At 51.8% G+C, this 20,203-nt stretch overlaps 1 protein-coding gene across 2 annotated transcripts; it reads left to right on the top strand.

Moving 5' to 3' along the window:
- The first annotated feature begins 4,095 nt into the window (after window positions 1-4,095).
- Window positions 4,096-19,904, top strand: Pomgnt2 (protein O-linked mannose N-acetylglucosaminyltransferase 2 (beta 1,4-)). 2 transcript variants are annotated; one of them, XM_032911236.1, is made up of 3 exons: window positions 4,096-4,225; window positions 15,732-15,801; window positions 17,626-19,904. In XM_032911236.1, exon 3 carries the CDS (start codon window positions 17,734-17,736, stop codon window positions 19,474-19,476), a length of 1,743 nt encoding a protein of 580 aa, XP_032767127.1. In that variant the 5' UTR covers window positions 4,096-4,225; window positions 15,732-15,801; window positions 17,626-17,733; the 3' UTR covers window positions 19,477-19,904. The 2 variants fall into 2 exon arrangements, with proteins under 2 accessions (XP_032767127.1, XP_032767126.1); XM_032911235.1 differs by lacking the exon at window positions 15,732-15,801.
- The last annotated feature ends 299 nt before the right edge of the window (window positions 19,905-20,203 follow it).

Genomic DNA, 20,203 nt, shown 5'->3' with positions numbered 1-20,203 from the left:
GGTTTCAAAGTGTCTATTTTACAAGATAAAGGGATTCTGTAGATAGACATTGGAGTTGGTTACCCATTACAATGTATTCAGTACCACTGAACTGCCCATTTAATAACTGATACAGTAAATTCTGCCATGTCTACATTGCTACAGTGGAAACTGAAAACATAAAATACAATTGTGTGCTGTCCCAGCCTAACCTGTTTCTGTGGTCTCCCTCAAGCCTTGAGGGCAGCTTCCATGACTGCATTCTCTGGCTCTGACTAGCCATCTTGTCTCACTGAGCTCCAGTCCTTCTTGTTTCCCAGTTTCTTAGCTGCATCACACAGTTCCTGGTGCCACAGGGCCTTTCCGCACCCTTGTTTTCTACCTTAGGTGCAGCCCCCATAGCCCTTCTGCCTCAGCAGTGTTACCTTCTGAGAAACTCCAGTTTCTCTAACAATGGTCTGCGTTGTAGCTGTTCCCTCCCCAAGCCCCCAGGGGTCCTTTCTGTAGTCACTGGTGTTATTGTGTGTGTGGGGTGGGGGGGTGTTTCTCTGACGAACCCTGGTCTTCCCAGCCACAACCTGAGCTCAGCCACAGAGTATCTGCCTTGTTCTTTGCATCAGACACAGTGTGTGGCACAGGGCTCCCTGCAAAGGGATACAGTAGTGGAGACACTTCAGCCAGTGCAGCAGGTGCTGTTAGTGCCTAGCCGCCTCCCTCTGCAGAGCCTCTGAGGGTATGGAAGGCTCCCTAAGGCGTCGATCTTCAACGCCCAGTATCTCTGTGATTTTTCAATCAGTGCATGTGGAGGAGAAGGAAGTGCTAATGCTCCCAGAAATAGCCCTGGCCCCTCCCACTCATTAAGTAAATGACTGAAGAACATTCTTCTGCCACCTCCAGGGCTCTGAGCTGCGCCACTTCCCTTTCTGCCTCACTTCTTACTCCTTAGTTGTAGCTCCCTGTTACCACCTTTCAATAAATCCAACTTTGAAGAATGACACAGCATAGGGGGAAAGATGGGGACCAGCGCACATGCAGCTGGATTCCTTCAGGTAGGTTTCATGTAACATTGTATATGTTAGCTGGGCTGTGAACACCTGGAACTGAGGCAGGAGCCCGGAAAGAGCTCTGTGCTGAGCCTTTGAGGAGAAAGCACAGGGGACAGGCAGCTAATGTTGGATTCCTTCCCACCTCAGGGAAGCAGCGACATCTCTGCTCTAACAAGCTGCCCTGGGCTCGTTTTGAGAATTCTCTTTCCCTCTTAGGACGTGACCTTCCTCTCTGAACTGGTGAATTTTAAAGCATTGGTGAGATCTCTGCTGTCTCAGCCACATGGGCATATCAGCATTCTTACTATTTTTGCTTTAACAAAATGTCTCTTTCACAACCCAGGATCAGGTATTTGATGGAAGCACAAAGTATAGGACAAAGTAAATTAAGGAGACCGGTCTCCAGCTGACAAAATCAAGGGCTGTAGTGTCTCCTGAGGACCAAGAGGGGACGGTGAGGGCAATCCAAAGAGCAGGACAGAGGCCTCCTCACCAACCCCAGAGTCCTTCAGAATGTCAGTCAGGCGACTGCCCTAATTCAGCTTGGCTGTGAACCAACAGGATTCAATCACACTGGAAGCGTCTCTCGGAAAATGGACAAAGCAAAGCCAGTGAGCCTTCACCTTCACTTTGACCGACAAGGGGCACAAATGCCTTGTGTGAGGTCATGTGGTCCGCGATTGCACATTGCAGACGCCCTGAACAGTGGATGAATGAAGGAACCCTGGCACAGACCACAATGGTTAGTCCTCACTGTCAGTTTAACTGGATTTAGACAACAGGACAGCGCCATTCACTCATCAGAATCTTTCCCGCTCAGTTAGTCCTCACAGACACATCCAGAAGTGTGCCTCACTAATCTCCCAGGTTATTCTGAATCCGGTCAAGTGGACAGTGTGATTTTGACAAAGCTGATAAAAATACACAATAGTCCTGACTAAAGGGGATCCTGGAGAAAGGACCGAGTGGCTTGGCGGGTACAGGCGCTTGCTCAGAAACTTCAACAAGTAGATGCCAGTCGATGTCAAAGCCATTTGGAAAAACAGGAGATTACAGAGGGAAATCCTCCCTCTATCCCTCCTCCCCCTTCCCTCCCTTCTCTCACTTCTGAAACATCTTCACTCGGAAACGCTCCCCAATTTTGACAGGTCAGCCCCACAGGCTAAAACGTACACTGTCCCAGAGGCTTATTCTACCTGCCATGTTGCAAACCTGTCGACAAAACTCCCTTTATGAAAGGAAGAATCCTTTTGGAGGTACGATCTGCTCAGCGAGGAGCTACAGCAGACTACCTAGCTCTACTCTCATCTCAGAGCCCCTTTGCTATGCCCTCCACCTTGGAGATGAGGAGCCATGGACTCAGTTTTCGGGGCTCCTTACAGACAGGAGTCTCCCTGAGATGCAGGCTCTGCCCAGCGCATGCGCACTGCGACTCAGATGAAGGAAGAGCACTCCGTGTGATGGCTCCTGCGTGGGGAATGATGTCAGAGAACGCTGACCCCCTTATCGACAGCGTGGCGTGGTTCTTGGACATTGTCATCAGAGCAGACCCTAGGTGCAGTCTGTTCCTCCTCATCCTAGTGAGCCCACATGTCACCAAATGTTCCTTAACCTATATTGTTCTGCTCAAGCCAGACAGGGGAAGACACATTTCCTGAGACGAAGATCCCTCTGAGACAGGGCAAAGTTGAGGTCTGTAGGGGCCAGGGACCAGTTATGCAGAGCTTCCACAGACCAGGGGCCACTTTCTATGAGACCAAGAGAAGAGATTGTGGCTTTTTAAAAAGCCAAATGGGGAGGGTAGAAAAGAGAGGAATTCAGACAGCACAGACAGGGACTAGAGGAAGCAGGAGGCATCAGAGCCTTCTTCATGGTTACAGGCAAATGGTGCCCAGTCCAAACATGATCTGCCTTGTGGCGAGTGGCATTGTTCCAACTCTCTGTGTTAGTTCTTCAGTACAATCTGTTTGATCTTTTCTCTCTCTCTCTCTCTCTCTCTCTCTTCTCTCTCTCTCTCTCTCTCTCTCTCTCTCTCTCTCTCTCTCTCTGTGTGTGTGTGTGTGTGTGTGTGTGTGTGTGTGTGTAGAGGGCATTGTTTGGAAGGGAGAGGGAGAGGAAGGGGGAGAGAGAAAGGCTAGTTTGGGTGAGTTTGCAATTACAACCATTGAGGGTGAAGCCAACTGAAGTTCTGGGATGGCTTTGAGCTAACTGGACCAATGAAAAACAAGGAGTGCAGAGGGTCCCTTAATATATACCCCACCCCACCCCCACCCCGGTTCTCAAAAGGGCAAGGCTCCACGTGACATTTGGGGCATCCTGTCAGAAGTGTCACGATTTCCATTTCCCAAGTGAGAAATCAAGCAGTTTCAGTCAGATCCTCCTGATGTCAAATCCAAGCTCCAACATTGTCCTCCGACACCCACTCATAATAACTTCACCCACCAGTATGGTTGTAAAGCCAACGGCAGTGCCCAGAAAGAGCATATGGCAGACATGGTAAGACATCTGACAAGAAGCCCGGCGAGGGAGGAGAAATCCATTGCCTCGGGTTTGAGGGGAGACGATCCGAAGTTAACTGAAACCTACAGTAATGACCACGAACAGCTCTGTTCAGTTTTTGTGCTCATCTGCAGTGACTACATTTTTGTTAGCGGTGCCTTCGGCGGCCAGAAGAGGACTTCAGATTCCATGGATCTGGAGTTACAAGCGGTTTTGAGCTGCCGGACACAGGTACTGGGAACAGAACCCGGGACCACCGGAAGACCCGAAGGTGCTCTTAGCTATTAGCTATCTTTTCAGCCTCTTCATGAGTCTTAAAAGCATGTCAAGGTATGGATTATTTTTCCATAGATTACGTATGGATATTGCTGTATCTTGCATTTAAATTTATTATCAGAACTCTCATAATTGGGCAAACCGAACACCAAGTAGAGCTTCTGGTCTTCCTAGTCTCGCTCATGCGGCTCGCTTGAAAACTACAATTCCCAAGATTCTGTGAGACTAAGAGGCGATCCTGGCCAAGGTCCGAGAGGCGGGTCCCGAGGCCCGCGCACGCGCTCCAGATCCAGAATTTGAGCTCGCCAGCAGGGCAAGCACACCGGGAACACCTGCGACACCCGGCCGGCAGGTGGGCAGCGCGGGGTCTGTGGCGCAGCTGGGCCCCGGGCTCGGAGCGGACCGGGCACAGAGCCCGGCTTCAGGTGAGGCGCTGGGCCGGGCTGGGCTTGGTGCCCGGCCCTGGGCTTCAGGGGAGGCCGGCAGGCTTGCGGGACCCAGGGCGGTAGACGCCGCTTGGAGCAGGCGCCGAGGTGGGAGGGGTGGGCCTGAACAGCCCAGCCCCGGTGGCGCACTGGATCTTTCAGCTGGAGCCTGCACTGCCGCTGACATCGGGGACGTACATGCTTGTGCCTGGGAAAGAATGGTGCACATTTGGCACAGGTGGCGTGAAGCAAGGAGAGATGAGCAGTGGGGGCCTGGGCTGCGCCAGCTGCGTTTGCAGCGGGGCCTCGGTCGGCCCGTCCCTGACCCTTAAGGCAGTTGGGGCTTCGTATGGAAGCACCTGGGTGGTTGGAGTTAGGAGTTTGTCTGCTTGACAGTGCTGGGGGTGGGCGTGGGGGGGCACTGACGAAGAACCCTGATGGGCTTGCCTGTAGGAACCCTTCTTCTTATCATTAGTGGGAGTCTGGGGTCAAAGTTTTGGGCCCTCGACTAGAATCATGTTGCAGGTGTTGGGCAGCCAATATCCTCTGACCTTATGCCAGCCAGCCCCCGGAGCTTGCTGGGGTAGATGATCTTAGGCTTCTGGGATCGGTGAATATCAGCACAGTTCATTTTCCATGTGTCGACGGCTCCGGACACATCTTGGCTCCATTACCAGCAGTGTCCCCTTGAGTAACTCATTCACTTTCTCTGGTCCCCTCCTTCATCCTCTGTAAGAAGAGTTGCTGTGAGGATTCCACGAGGTGATGCTGGCGAAGCTTTCTGTCTGGGTTCTGAACACAGTCGATGCATCAAATGTTAGCATGCACGACCACCATCTATAGAAAAGGAAAGGTTGGAGTTCCGGTTCCGGGTCCTGGCTTTTCCACAGACTAGCCGCTTCTAGGATCAGCCCACCCTTCCACACGAAGGATCAGAGCTCCAACTGGTGACAGAGTTAGGAGAGAATTGGGTCCTTTATCCTCAGTTGAGAACTGAGAGCCCCTGGGGGCCTTGGGAAAGGAGAGAGCCGGTGAGTGGATTCACCCTGGTGGAGCATCGTCCTGGTGTGCTGGACTGTCCAGGCCGTCAGTGTTTTGTTTGTTTGCTAAGGGTGAATCCCAAGCCACATGGGTGCTAGTACACCCCGTTCTCTCTCTACTCTTCGCTTTGATTCAGTCTCGTTAAGTTTCCAGGCACACCTAACCTAGGATTTTCCTGCTTCATCCTCCCTAGCCGCCAGCCCAAGCTGACAAAGTGTTTCTAACCAACCTTCCGGTTGGCAAGTTCTTGCTTTCTGAAATAGCAGTAATAAGCAGAGGCTTCTAGAGAATACTGAGAGAGCCAGAATATTAAATTACTCCACACTCTGTTCCCCAGAGGCCTTGTCAGTCACCTCAGCTTGGTTGTCTGGAGGGACACTCTCCCTCAGGAAATGCTAAAATGATCCCCAGGGTTTTCTCAAGTTGGGTGAGAGATAACAGCGGCCTGCGGGGCGGGGAAGGAAGGATCCAGACGTGCTGCCATGGGCTTTGCAATAAAGGCCTGAGTTTGAACTTCAGCCCCATCCCAGAACAGCTGCAGCGTACTGAACAGTACATGTAGCAGTGACATAGGTTGTACCAGGGATGAGGCCACGTACGCAGAGCGCTGCCTGCATAGAGTCAGTCAATGGGTTTTTATGCCACTGTTGTCTTTTAGACTTGGATGATTGCCATCCGCAGAGCTTTGCTTCTGTGGGGTCGCTGGGTCCACAAACCTGGAACCTCCTCCGTGGAATAGTACAAGTGTCCTGTCAGACCAGTAAGCGGAGGTTCGAAGCAGTTAAAAATTGGTGTTGTTTCGCTGCTAAGTGGTAGGGCTGGAACTCACCTGACCTCTCTAGTTGGGCCATTCCACTCTCCCCTGCTGCCTCTGTGCTCTCCTGTCCTAGGGCCCAGTTAGGACGAATGGCAGACATTCCTGTGTTACAGTGGGGTCTGAGCCACACATTTGGGTTAGAGCTTGACTCCACATGTCCCGTTGTCCCATGGATGGTCATTCTGTAGGAGGTGGTCCCCTGGGTGAGGCCAGGGGTGAAGTATTGGGAAGAGGCACCTTAGCTCTGAACTGTGTGGGTGTGTGAGTCTACAGCCTGGGTAGGACCTAGAAGGCTTGCTTTAGGGGTCGGAGGGGGGCTTGTTTATCTGCTAGGAAAAAACATGTGAGTCATGTGCATCTCAGGTAGGACCCTGCTCTGGGAGCAGAGCTCTTTGGGTGTGAGGTGAGGGAATTCTGCTGCAGTCTCCATGCAACCACTGTATCCCTGGCTGCCTGAGAGACCTCTCTTATAAAATGAAGACTTGGGAGAGTTCATTTTCCAAGGGCTCTTTTTAGTTCTAAAAGGTGGTGGTTTTGTGATTTGTGTATTGATGGCTTAACCTTCTCAGCCCAACACCAAGGCAGTGGGGATAATTGTCACCCCAGCTTGCCACCCTGCCCCTTTATGGTGAGAGCCACCAGCCATAGCCAGGCGCTTCCTCTGCCTGGCTGGGTGAGAGTAATTACAGCAAGAAGCCCTGAGTTGCTAAGTTACCATTGAAGGCCCGTGGGTCTGTGTTTCCAGAGCCTTCCACATCTGCTCAGCCCTTGAGTCATAAAACCTCACTGCTGTGAATTCTGCCCCGCTCCAGTGCTGGAGATACCCTCAGATAGGATGACGGCTGGACATGCACGGGACCTAAAAAACGACCTTTGGAGTCAGAGGCCACCTCGATTGGACTACAAGACCTGAAGGTGCAATTTTCTCATACTGAGAGAAAATTAAGGTCTGGGGTTGTAGTTCAGTGGTTTGCCTAATACATAGGCCCAAGTTCAACCCCCAGCACCACCACAGGGAGTTGGGAACCCCCCAGGCTGTGCCTCAGCAGATGAATCGAGGTGGTGGTCCAGTTAGCCTTCCCCCTTGCACTGGAGGCCAGCAGTCTCTCCCTGGTCTGGACAAGATGTAGATAATTCGTTCATTTTCCCTGGCTTCTCACATTCTTGCCAGGGCCACCCTCAGGCCCCACGTGTCTGTAGGCAAACCAGGTCTTCCACGCTGCCTGTGGCGACAGCTGTTGGTGTAGCCTCATGCTAACACTTGGTCCTTTTCTCCACTGTGTAGAGCATCGGCGGGCGTTCCTTGCCATGGTGAGCACTTGGGCCTGAGTCACGCCTCAGGAAGGAGGTCACGCCCCCGGCCTGCTGAATGAGTCTCTTCTGCTGTTGTCACGGTAGTGCAGGCTTTCTGTGGATTGCCAGTGATGAACATTACCCAGGGGCCTCAGTGGAGGTGTGAACAGGGACCAGGGCACATCCTGAGGTGGCCTCGGGAGCCACCCGAAGCTGTGTGGGAGGGAAATGCAGCAGCTAAGGACCTAGAGACGCTGTCCAGCTTTTTCTCAAGAGGCCAGCAGGATGACGTGACACCGCCAGTGTCCCTCACTGGTGGCTGTTCAGGCCTCCCTCCTCTTACCTGGCTTTACCTTGCACTGCTTTTCTGCCACAAGCCATGGTGTCTACCTAGGCCGAGGTAGCTTTTCTAGAAAGTTTCAGTGTGGACTTTAGTCATGGGAGGGGAACCTAGGCTGGAGCTGTCATTTCCTTGTGGTGATAGAAATTCATTCGGAGCATTGTGGTGCCGTGTGATGGTGTTAGAGCAGCTTCACATCGAAACCGAGAGCATGGCAGAGCCATCTGGAAGTTTTATTAAAACATGGGTTCTTAGGAATCTGGGCCATTCGTATGTGGGCCGCATGCATAGAAAGAGTTGAGTTCTACCCCTAGTTGCTCTAGAACCCTGTGGGGTCCTAGGGCTTCCTTTCCCCAGGGAAGTGGCCTGATTCTTTACAGTCCTACATAGGGGACACTTTCTAGATCTTTCCCCACCTGGGCTGCCTCTAGGTGAATGTCTCACAAAGGTTCACAGAGTGAACTCAGGGGTCAAGAGTGTAGACTCTGATATGAAGAAACACCAGGTAAACCCAGACCGAGGCACATGCCAGCAAATATCTGTCTGGCTTAAAACTTAAGGTTGGTGCTGGAGAGACGGCTCAGAGGTTAAGAGAGAGCATTCGTTGCTCTTGCAGACAGCCGGAGTTTGGATCCTAGGACCACACAGTGGGTCACAGACATCGATAACTACTTGTAGAGTCTCCAACACCCTTCCTGGCATCCATGGGGGTGTACACATAGTACAGTACGCACGTGCAGGCAAAACCCTCACATGCATAAAATAAAAACAAACCGTCAAGCTCGTAGAGAAGCTGTCCCAGATTGGGAGTTAAGATGTGACTTTTTGTCCTGGGTTGGTTTCTGGACACGGCATAGGGACCACTGACAAAAATAGTATCAATATTAATTTTCTTAATCTGCATTATATAAGAGAACATCGTTTTCAGAAATACAGACTTAAGTAGTTATGGCTAGAGAGGAAGATATCAGCAGAATATTCTTGGTGGTGGTTTTGTTTGACACAAGGTCTCACTAAGTATCCAGGCTGGTCTTAAACCCTCCTGTCTCTGCTCCCAAATGCCAGGGTTGCACGTGTATGCCACCCCACCTGCACCTAGTTCATTTTTAGACAGTTCAGGAAAGAGTGTATATATGACAGAGCACGATAGATGTGTTGACTTAGGGAAGAATTTAGGTAAGAATGAAGCAGAGGTTTCCTGTAATCTCCATAAGTGTGAGGTTGCAGACACTGGAGCCAGCCCCCAGAGCAGGAGTCTCATGAGAGCTTGAGCACCTTCTGTTTCACCATCTGTAATATAATGAAGAGTGTCACTGTGGTGAAGCAGAGGACCCTGCACCCAGTAACCGGAGTGGGCATAAGCTACGGACGGCAGCGGCCTCGTCATTAGGACAGAGGAGATGCCAGAGAGATGAGACCACAGGAAACCCAAGCTGAGGGTTTCCACTCTCCTGTCGCAGGTCGCAGATTCCCTAGATGCCTGACAGCCACCCAGGGTCTTGCCTACATAGGGCTTTTTAAGTTCCCCTTGAGCCTGGGGGGTTTCTCTGGTGAAGCCAGTGATGTGTTTATAAAAAGATAAAGAGGAAGATATGTTCTATGGAGGTGTGGTGAGGTGTGGGGGAAGGGAGTGCCTCGTTGGGGTGTGCTGAGGCATCCCTTGCCCCTGAGGGACCAACCACACCACGGTATAGTATAGAATAGAGTTCACGGGCTGGAGAGATGGCTCAGAGGTTAAGAGCACTGACTGCTCTTCCAGAGGTCCTGAGTTCAATTCCCAGCAACCACATGGTGGCTTCTGGTGTGTCTAAGGATAGCAACAGCATATTCATATACATAAAGTAAATAATAAATAATCCTTTTTTAAAAAAGAATAGAGTTTATTCAGGGCATGGGGAAGGGAGTCAAGAAGTTAGTAGAAGGAAGAAAGCGAGAGAGAGGCAGAGAGAGAGGCAGAGAGAGAGAGAGGGAGAGAGAGAAAGAGAGGCAGAGAGAGAGAGACAGAGAGAGAGACAGAGAAGTAGAGGCCAGCCATGACCACGTGGAGTGGGGGTGGGAGTTGGGGAAAGAGTGGGAGCAGGAAGGTAAGAGCAAGAGAGGAGCAAGAAAGAGAACAGGGGATAAGCAGCCCCTTTTATGTGAGTCAGGCACACCTGGCTGTTGCCAGGTAACTGTGGGGCGGAGCTTAGAATGCTAACAGCCGGGCTTCCTGGCAGCCTCATTTCCCTGCTGTCTCCACCCTGAAGTTCTCAGTGACCTGTGCATGCCTTGAGCTCTGCTTAGGCCAGTAAAGCATCCCCAAGACATAGAGGTCTCGTGGTTTGCTGGATGGTCAAGAGAGCTGGACACAGCCATATTACCAACCCACAGGCCTCTGAGCTGTTGCCCAGAACTCGCCCAACCACCTCCAGGTAGAGCTTCTCTGGGTCTCCTGTTGTACCTGTATGTGGTGGACACTTTCTGGTGTCCATATCTGTCTCTCCAACCATGGGCTTCTCCTGGAGTCTTGATGGATTCATTGTCACTGGGGTCTAAGTCCCATGTGACATGGATGTTTTGGGGACTGAGTACAGGTTCACACCCTTCCTTTCCCATCCTCAGCCCTGTGTGTGACCACAGTGGTGCTGCTCTGTCACCAGAGAGGAGGTCGAGTCAGCTTCCAGTGACCCATTTGTGTCAAGCAGAGGGGGGCACCAGGCTGTGAGCAGATATCTCTATCACTAGAGAACGGTGCCTAGTGAGAGGGTTGCAGGCCAGCAGGGAAGGCTGAGCCCACCTCCAGCTCACCCCAGCCCTCCTTCCTTCTGCACAGGCAGGGCAGGGGCTAATCGCCATCACACCAGAGCAAAGGAACTTGAGTCCCTTGGGAGTTTTTCCTTTAGGAGTTGGAACTCACATTAGCTGCTAACACAGGGTTCACAGGCCAGTTCTGAGTTCAGGGGGTCTCTTCCAGATCGAGATATTAGTGTATGAATGTGAACAGGGCAGGGAGTGAAGGATGGAGAGGTGGCTCAGTGGTCAAGATCCCTAATATCTCTAACTCCAGCTCCAGGGGAAGCCAACACCTCTGACCTCTGACCTCTGGCTTCCATGGCAACTGTACTTTTTGTGCCTCCAATTAAAAATAAAACAAAAATCTAAAAACAAAACAAAAACTACAAGCACACGAGCTCAGAACTGCTCAGCGCACCTTAGTTAACTGCTAGTGTTACGAGGGTGCTGGGGCTGCCGCATCTTACTCAAGGGTGACAGCTCCCAGGAACACTAATGTGCTTTACATGAGCATGATTTCCCACATCATGTAGTTTCGGTGCACATACAACCGTCATGTAACACACCAGACTCTAAACTGGAAGGTTGTGGGGGATGGGGGTGTTGGAGGAGACTGTTCTGAGGGCAGCCTGACCTGGTGGGGTGCGTAGGATGAGTTCGCCCACTCAGAGCAAAGGGATCCAAAGCCTCGGTAGTCCACCAGGAAACACATGCTGTGTCTAGGCTAAAAGTATTTCTCAGTGTCAAAGAAGGGATGCTACCATTTCTAGTCATAAAGATGGACAGCTTTTAAAAGTTAAATTGTTGCAATGTTAGTGTAGAACTTAGCCAGGAGCCCTGCTCTTGCCGGGAGCAACAGCTGTTTCTGACACTCCTGCCGCTCTTTGGGCCAGAGCTTAGGACCCTGGCAGGTGGTGTGAGGACAGCCGGTCCATTCTTGTCTACAGTTGCCCAAAATTACAGATGAGGGCTTTTCACATTTTACCTGCAGGAGAGACTGAGCTGTGTCGAATCCCTGACCACGATCATGAACGTTGGACTCCATCCTCCAGTGCTGTGAGGATGTTTCTGTTGTTTAAGGCCCCAGCCCGTGGTGGTTAGCTGCCATCGCCTCAAGTGGGCCCCAGGCTTTGAGCAGACGTCTGCTGCTCTGCCAGGCTCTCAGCAAGCTGAGCTGTAACTGCCTCCATCTCAGGCCGGAGGTCATGTGGTCTACCCCGCCTTTCCCTTTCCCCCTGGTTCCTGATCTGCAGTTTGCAACCTGTACTCTCATCTAGGAACCCTGGGCTGATGCTTCTTCTTTATCAGACTGTAAGGCCCATGTGAGCTTTTCTGCGTCTGGTGCTGGCCACGGCATTTGGGGAGTGGAGCCTGTGCCAGATGTCAAGTGAGTCCTGTCAGCACTAGAGCCTATCCTTACTGCCTGGCTGTCTGCAGGTATCAGCATTATTGCGAGTTCAATGAAGTCGCCTGGGGTCAGTGGAGCACATCCTTATATTTAAAGGCCTTGTGAGGATATTTTTAAATCTCCTATCCATTTCCTTTCTTAAAAACGAAAGGAAAAAGTCTTGTTCTATCAAGATGTGTCCTGGCTGAGCCACTGAATTGAGTTCACCCTAACCACACTTCACTAAGATTTCCACTAGGAAGAAGACATCCTGGAGTCCTCAGATGGAGAGAGGTTTGAAGAGGGAAAGGAACCAGACCAGGCCTTGAACCTGTTCTCAGCAGAGTCTGCAGGTGACTGTGTGGCACGGTGAAGCAGAGGGAGCATCAGATGGGAGTCACCGGCAGCTGTCACTGCCCCTCAGCACATGTGCCCTGCTCTGGCCACTGGATCAGGTCAGGTGTTACCTCAAGTCTCACCCGCCACAGAGAACTCTGAGGTAGCAATGTCATTCTCCAGATTTGTGTCTGACACATGCACAGACTTGGCCTGTGCAGAACCTCACTTCCTGTTCTGTTCACATTTGGCTTACGATTCTGTACTCCATAAATACACTCAGATACACACACACACACAGATACACACAGATATATACACACACATACACACAGATACACACACATACACAGATACACACAGATATACACACACATATACACAGATACACACACACACATACACAGATACACATATTCATATACACACACAAATACACGCACATACATACGCAGATACACACATACACAGATACATACAGATATACACACACATACACACAGATACACACACACACATACACAGATACACTATACATATACACACAGATACACATACATACACACACAGATACACACATACATACACACAGAGTCACACATACACACACAAATACATACACATACACACACATACACACACAAACACATACACACATACACACACACAAACACATACACATACATACACACACAGATACACATACACACACAGAGTCACAAATACACATACACACGCAGATACACACATACACAGATACACACACACACATAGAGTCATACACACACATACATACACAGAGTGACACATACACACACACATACACAGATACACACAGATACAGACACACACACATACACATGCACAGAGTCACACACATTATCACACAATTTACATGTCTTTAGACATAAACTTGCACATGCATATATACTGGGTATGCATATATATATATATATATATATATATATATATATATATACATACACATACTGTCCCAGTCACCTCGACACACTCTGTCTCGTACTTACAATCAGTGGGAAGTCAGATTAGCGAGCCATGACCCACCCTGAGCTGCCCTGCAAAGCAGGAGTGCAGGTTCAGCAGTGTTGGCTGGTGTCCATTCTGCTCCTGGTAGCACACCATGCTGTGGTTGATCATGTTCCGTGTGGGGCCTGTCCCCATCCATCCATCCATCCATCCATCCATCCATCCATCCATCCATCGCCTACCATTGGGACGATGAAGGAAGTAAGCTTTTGTCATGAAAGATTTGAGGACGCAGCTCTCCACCGAGTCACAGCTCCAGGCCTCAGCAGGCATTATTGAGGAAGGCTTGTCTCCAAGGTGATTCCAGATTCTGTCAAGCTGCCAGTACAGACTCACGAGAGCCAGGCTTCTCATGGAGGTGGAGCGTGGGGTTCTCAAGGGGCTCCCTATGCTCTACCTCCCCTGGACATCATCCTCACCTCTCCTGGAAGGGAGGCCGGCTGCACAGGTCAGGCTGCTGCACACAGCAACAGGGCAAGGGATATAAGCAGTGCTTTTCCATCTCCCCCTTGCCTGGGACGCCCACACCAGAGAGAAGGGGTCCTGAAAATGACCTGACTCAGGCCATGGTGCTGTGCCTCCCTTCCATAGCCAGTGTCTTTTCCATGGAGGAAGTTTATTTCTAGGGGTCTGGGTTCCTTGGGTAAAGCATCCTGAGATTGAATTCTCAGCACCCACATAAAAGCCGTGGACAGTGGCTTGTACCTCCATAATCCCAGTGTTGAGACTGGGTGTGGGATCCAGACAAGAACATCCCTCAGTGGTTAAAAACACTTGTTGTTCTTGCAAAGAGCCCAAGTTGGGTGCCCAGTTCCCACATGACAGCTTACAGCCATCTGCGACTCCGGTTACAGAGCATTGGGTATCCTTTCCGACCTCCAAGGGCCCCATGCTCTCATATGGTGGTGCACAGATGTAGATGCAGGCAAAACCCTCATACACACAAATAAAAAGGTCTTTAAAAATTAAGTAAGACAGAGGGATCAAGGAAAGTAGTTGTCGTCGACCACTGGCCTCCACAGGCGTGTGCACGTATGTGCATGCACACCCTCGCGTGTTTACTCATTCACACACGTTTGTTTCCCAAGTTTGTTTGCAGTCCTCTCCCTTCCTGATGGCAGAGAGCAGAGACCACAGAAGCCTCTTCTGCTAAGGGACAGAATCATGCTCTGAGTCTACTAGAAGCTCTGAGGCCATCTGCTCTCAGAATAGTGTTGAGATTAGAGCTGCCACATTTGAACTTCTATGCCCTCATCCAGACTTGGTTTTATTCCCATCTCTATAACAAGACTTGGTTGGGAAAATCAGCAGGGAAAAGTCACAGCCCCCAGCCAGCAGTCGGGGAGACTCGTGCAAGGGAATTACAGATCTCTTACATGCGTGGGGGGTGTGTGGATGCTCTGAATTAGGGATCCTTTTCCTGGCATGGTACAGGCAGGGGTTTTGTTTTAGGTGTGGCTGTCATGGGTGCCACATGTGCAAAGACACTGAACAGGGCCTGGCTGGAGCGCTCTTATTTTAAGATGTTCATGGTGGCCTTGCCCAAGCTGGAAACAGGCAGACAAGCTTACTTTCTCCGTGTGAGATGTCCATCACAGACCCTCACCCTGTCCAGAGCCTGTCTGTTCAGAAGCTCTGGCACTCGGAGCCCAGAGGGTGGGTGTCCTTTGGTTTTCACAGCATAGGTTTTTAGGGACAGTGTATGGAGACAAACTATGTTTTCCCAGGTGGCTCTGGCCCCCACTTACCTTTGATTAAAGCTCTCCCTGCCTCTGTCTGATATCTTGGTTCTGCCAAAACTTTTGATCTTGCCGACTGAAGTAGAATGTTACAGTGCCGTTGGAGTGGTGTGGGGTCATGCAGGAGAATGTGAGAAAGACAGAATTTTATCATGACCACTGACTGCCCCACACTTTGTCTCCTCCACAGTGACAAAATACGGGGCCCCATTAGAAAGGATACTCTAAAGCAAGGATGGTGAACAAGTCTGTTGTCTGTCCTCAGTCCTGGCTCACCTGAGTGAGTGTAGGCAGTCAGAAAGGCTAACCCACAAAGCTGCAGCCTTGTCCCATGGGTGAGCCCAGAGCCCTCAGAGAACAAGCCTCCTCAGGGTCCCAGCAGGGAGGAGTGTGGGTTAGCTCTACACTCAGTCTCTTGGTTCCAGTCACTCGGCCTTGGTTTGGGCTGCCTGACTGTAAGTTGCAAAGTTGGCTGACATCCAGTCAGTCCACTCTATGTTTCAGACCACAGGAGGTTCTGACAGAATGTTTTCTCTACTCTCAGGGCTTCCCATCCCCTTCCATATCTGTCCTACCCTCTGCCAGTGCCATATTTGAAGGCACAAGACGGGTACTCACATCTAACTAGAAATACCTTTGATCCTCTGAGAGTCCAGAAAGCCAAGTCCTATCTCCCTTCTCCAGCCAGGGTCCCATAGACACTGGAGCTGACAGTCGCCTGCTTTCTCCTGCAGTCCTGCTTCTCTCCAGCAGATGGCACTGGTGTCTAGCTGCTGATGCTCTGTAACTGGTTTGCTGTGTCAGGTGATTTCTAAGGAGAATTGGGGCGCAGGGCAGGGAAATGGGTACAGCATCGTTCTGCTGGGGCTGAGCACATCACTCAGAAAGCTGTGCTCTCCTGTCATGTGCCTGTCTGTGATAAGCCAGAGTCCCAACTCAGTCTGGCTTCAAAAATGAAGTTCTCTTTCAACAGAAAGCTTGGAGACATCAGGGTCCCTGTGTCTTTCCTGTGTACAGTCCTTAGCATACTGTCTGTGCCCTCAGGCCAGTTTGCTTGTGGTTGGTAGCCATGGGACACCCCATTCCTCCTGTCCATTGGGTAGGAACATGGATTGGCTTCTTCACCTAGTCTGACCAGTCCCTCTTAGACAGCAGGCCACTGGGTTAAGCCAGAAATCCAGAAGTGAGCTCTCTGGCACCCCAAGGGCAACGTCTCTGCCTCCTCTGGGTCCCAGGAGATTCAACATAGGGCTCAGAGGAAGTGTGAACACACCAAGGAACTTCTTAGGAAGAGTGGACATAGACAGAAATGACCATCCCACTGCTGGCCTAACCCGGAGACCCAGGAAGGGAGGGTGGGTGCTGCCCCAGTCCAGGGTGCCTTGGTGGCACCTGGCCACACTCGATCCCTGGTCTCTGTCTTCTCTGGGGAGATTTCTGTGCTTAGATTTGAAACACTGTTTCAAGGAACAGTGATGGGAAGTCCCAGCCAACTCCTGCCTAACACTGGCCAGCCTTGGTGCTGAATCATGAAGGCAGGAGAGTGCCTTGGGTGCATCTGAACGCACAGGGCTTCTGTGGCCCTTTATTGACTATGAGGTATCCCAACCCTTTTCCTTGCACTGGAGGCCTCACCTCTTAGGGAACCGAACTGAACAAAATGCCTCTTTTTGTACATCAGAAAACGGTTGGGTGCCAGAATTTCAACCGGTGTATCATCGTAGCCCGTGGCAAGGCCGCCAGACACTTGCTCTTACTAACAGGTGCCTGAATTCCAAAAGAAAGGCACTCAGGAGGCGCAGTGAGTGAACATGCCTGACCCTCAATCCCCAAATGCCTCGGTATTGGCACTAATTACTACACAAATGTAAGGGGTTCTCTTTGGAGATAGATGTGGCCCAAAACCCATACGTCACTGAAGTTCTACAGGGCTCCGGTGGTGGCAATGCCTTCCCTCCATAGCACAGGTGTGCATGGGATACTCCTCTTGACACCTTCAGAGGCTGCTGAAGGCACAAGGTACTTTACCTTGAGGCGGGACAGATTCAGCTGCTACTAATGAAGTGGGGAGGGCAGGGCACGCATCCAGGTAGAGGAGTTGCTCTTCTTGCAACAGCTGAGAGGCCATCTTGATCCTCCCAGCTCAGCAGCTGAGTGATGCCTGTGTGATTAGAAGGGTGACTGGGGGCCGGTTCATCTAAACAAACAGCTCGTGGGACGCCCGTTAGGCTTGAGGATCTATGTCAGACCCAGCACCCACATAAGAAGTTGGACATGGTGGTGATCTCTAATGCTAGCACTGAAGAGGCAGAGCTGGGGGACGGGGGAGATCCTGGAGATCCCTGGCCAGCCAGTCCAGCTCAATCAGTGTGTACCAAGTTCAGTGAGAGACTCTGTCCCCAAAACACAAGGTGAGGAACAATCAGGGAAATATACTTGATGCTGACCTCTGGCCTCCAATGTTGTACACGCACACATACAAAAATAACTCAAAGAGCCCAGAACCTGTGATTTGACTCACAACATGTTACTGGGGAGCTTTGCTGAAGTAGGTGGACGTGGAGGAAGCACACGACGGGAGTGTGCTGAGAGTCCTGGCTGGGCTGACTCCTCTCTCACCCTTTGCAGGCTTTTTCTGGTCCTCCAGCACACTTAGGGATGGATGGGTGAAGCCCACTTGGGCTGTGGCACTGCCCAGCAGCCAACATCTCGCTGAGGCCCCCTGGTGGCGATAGGATGCACCTCTCTGCAGTATTCAACGCCCTCCTGGTATCAGTGCTGGCTGCGGTCCTGTGGAAGCACGTGCGGTTGCGGGAGCATGCGGCCACGCTAGAGGAGGAGCTAGCCCTTGGACAGCAGTCCCTGGATCCAGTCCCAGGGCTGAGGATCGACTACCCGAAGGCCCTGCAGATCCTCATGGAGGGTGGCACCCACATGGTGTGCACGGGCCGCACCCACACGGACCGCATCTGCCGCTTCAAGTGGCTCTGCTACTCCAATGAGGCCGAAGAATTCATCTTTTTCCACGGCAACTCGTCTGTGATGCTGCCCAACCTGGGCTCCCGGCGCTTCCAGCCGGCCCTGCTGGACCTGTCCACTGTGGAGGACCATAATGCCCAGTACTTCAACTTCGTGGAGCTGCCTGCCGCAGCCCTGCGCTTCATGCCAAAGCCAGTGTTCGTGCCTGATGTGGCCCTCATCGCCAACCGCTTCAACCCCGATAACCTCATGCACGTCTTCCATGATGACCTGCTCCCCCTCTTCTACACACTGAGGCAGTTCCCCGGCCTGGCCCAAGAGGCCCGGCTCTTCTTTATGGAGGGATGGGGCGAAGGCGCCCACTTTGACCTCTATAAACTCCTCAGCCCCAAGCAGCCGCTGCTCCGTTCACAGCTCAAGACCCTGGGCCGGCTGCTCTGCTTTTCCCACGCTTTCGTGGGCCTGTCCAAGGTCACCACCTGGTACCAGTACGGCTTTGTCCAGCCCCAGGGCCCAAAGGCCAACATCCTGGTCTCTGGCAATGAGATCCGGCAGTTCACCCGCTTCATGACTGAAAGGCTGAACGTGAGCCACGTGGGGGCGCCCCTCGGGGAGGAATACATTCTGGTCTTCAGCCGCACCCAGAATAGACTCATCCTGAATGAGGCAGAGCTGTTGCTGGAGCTAGCACAAGAGTTCCAGATGAAGACAGTGACCGTGTCCCTGGAGGACCACACCTTTGCCGATGTCGTGCGGCTGGTCAGCAACGCCTCCATGTTAGTCAGCATGCATGGGGCCCAGCTGGTGACGGCCCTCTTCCTGCCCCGTGGGGCTACTGTGGTTGAACTCTTCCCGTACGCTGTCAATCCTGACCACTACACCCCCTATAAGACGCTGGCCACACTGCCTGGCATGGACCTGCAGTATGTAGCCTGGAGAAACATGATCCGGGAGAACACAGTCACGCACCCCGAGCGACCCTGGGACCAAGGGGGAATCACCCACCTGGACCGGGCTGAGCAGGCCCGCATCCTACAGAGCCGAGAGGTTCCCCGGCATCTGTGTTGCCGGAACCCAGAGTGGCTATTCCGAATCTACCAGGACACCAGGGTGGACATCCCATCCCTCATGCAATCCATTCGGCGTGTGGTGAAGGGCCGGCCGGGGCCACGGAGGCAGAGGTGGGCAATCAGCCTGTACCCTGGTAAGGTACGGGAGGCTCGATGTCAGGCGTCGGTGCAGGGCGCCACGGAGGCCCGCCTGTCTGTGTCCTGGCAGATCCCGTGGAACCTCAAGTACCTGAAAGTGAGGGAGGTGAGGTACGAGGTGTGGCTGCAGGAGCAAGGGGAGAACACGTATGTGCCTTACATGCTGACCCTGCAGAACCACACCTTCACGGAGAACATCAAACCTTTTACCACCTACCTGGTGTGGGTCCGCTGCATCTTCAACAGGAGCCTCCTGGGACCTTTTGCAGATGTGCTGGTGTGCAGCACGTAGCTAGCAGGCCATGGCCAGGCCTCAGGAGGGGTCTCGTGGCTCTGCTTTCCCAGGCTCACAGTTCTGCTAGCAACTGTGGTGATCGAGTATCTATTTATTGAGTAGGCTTGCACCAAGCCTGCTTCCCGACGTGTGCTGTTTGCAGAATTCCCCTAGCTCTGAAGAGATAGTGCCTGCCCCCTGTGCCACACCGATCAGCCCCACCCAGGAGGAATTCCTTAGTGGTGAGGAGGAGGCACAGCCGGGTCCCGGGGATCTGATCTTGCTAATAACCATGCTGTTTCCTGCTGTGGCCTTGGTGCGGGTCCTGGCTTCTAGAAACGGTGGTCGTGTGGTTGGTGGGCTAGGCAGATAATCTCTGCGAATTTCATCTGTAACTGAGTGACAGGTGTGTTTGGAGCCGTCATTAAATGATTATGAACATCTCGCCCACGTCTTCTGATGTTTATTAGCTCGCACAGATTACACCTCAAGTAGGTTTCATACGATGTTCTGTGCATATTTATAGTGCACCTCAACACTTCCCCTCAGTAACCTTTCCTGTCCCCTCCCTCCGAGCTTCTCCTGCTCCATCCCACCCCTCCTATTTTCAAGTCCCTTTGTGTCTTTGTGTGTCAGTGAGTTTCTTAGGGTCGCTGACAAGCACCTGGGTGAGGGTTTGTCTGCATGGGCTCCTCACCATTGACTGACTGCACAACTAAAGAAAATGTCTCCTTCCATCCACCAA

Source organism: Rattus rattus, chromosome 8 (assembly GCF_011064425.1).
Source record: "Rattus rattus isolate New Zealand chromosome 8, Rrattus_CSIRO_v1, whole genome shotgun sequence".
Lineage (NCBI taxonomy): Eukaryota > Metazoa > Chordata > Mammalia > Rodentia > Muridae > Rattus > Rattus rattus.
Note: the sequence above shows the minus strand (reverse complement) of the source record. Positions and strands in the feature narration are given on the sequence as shown.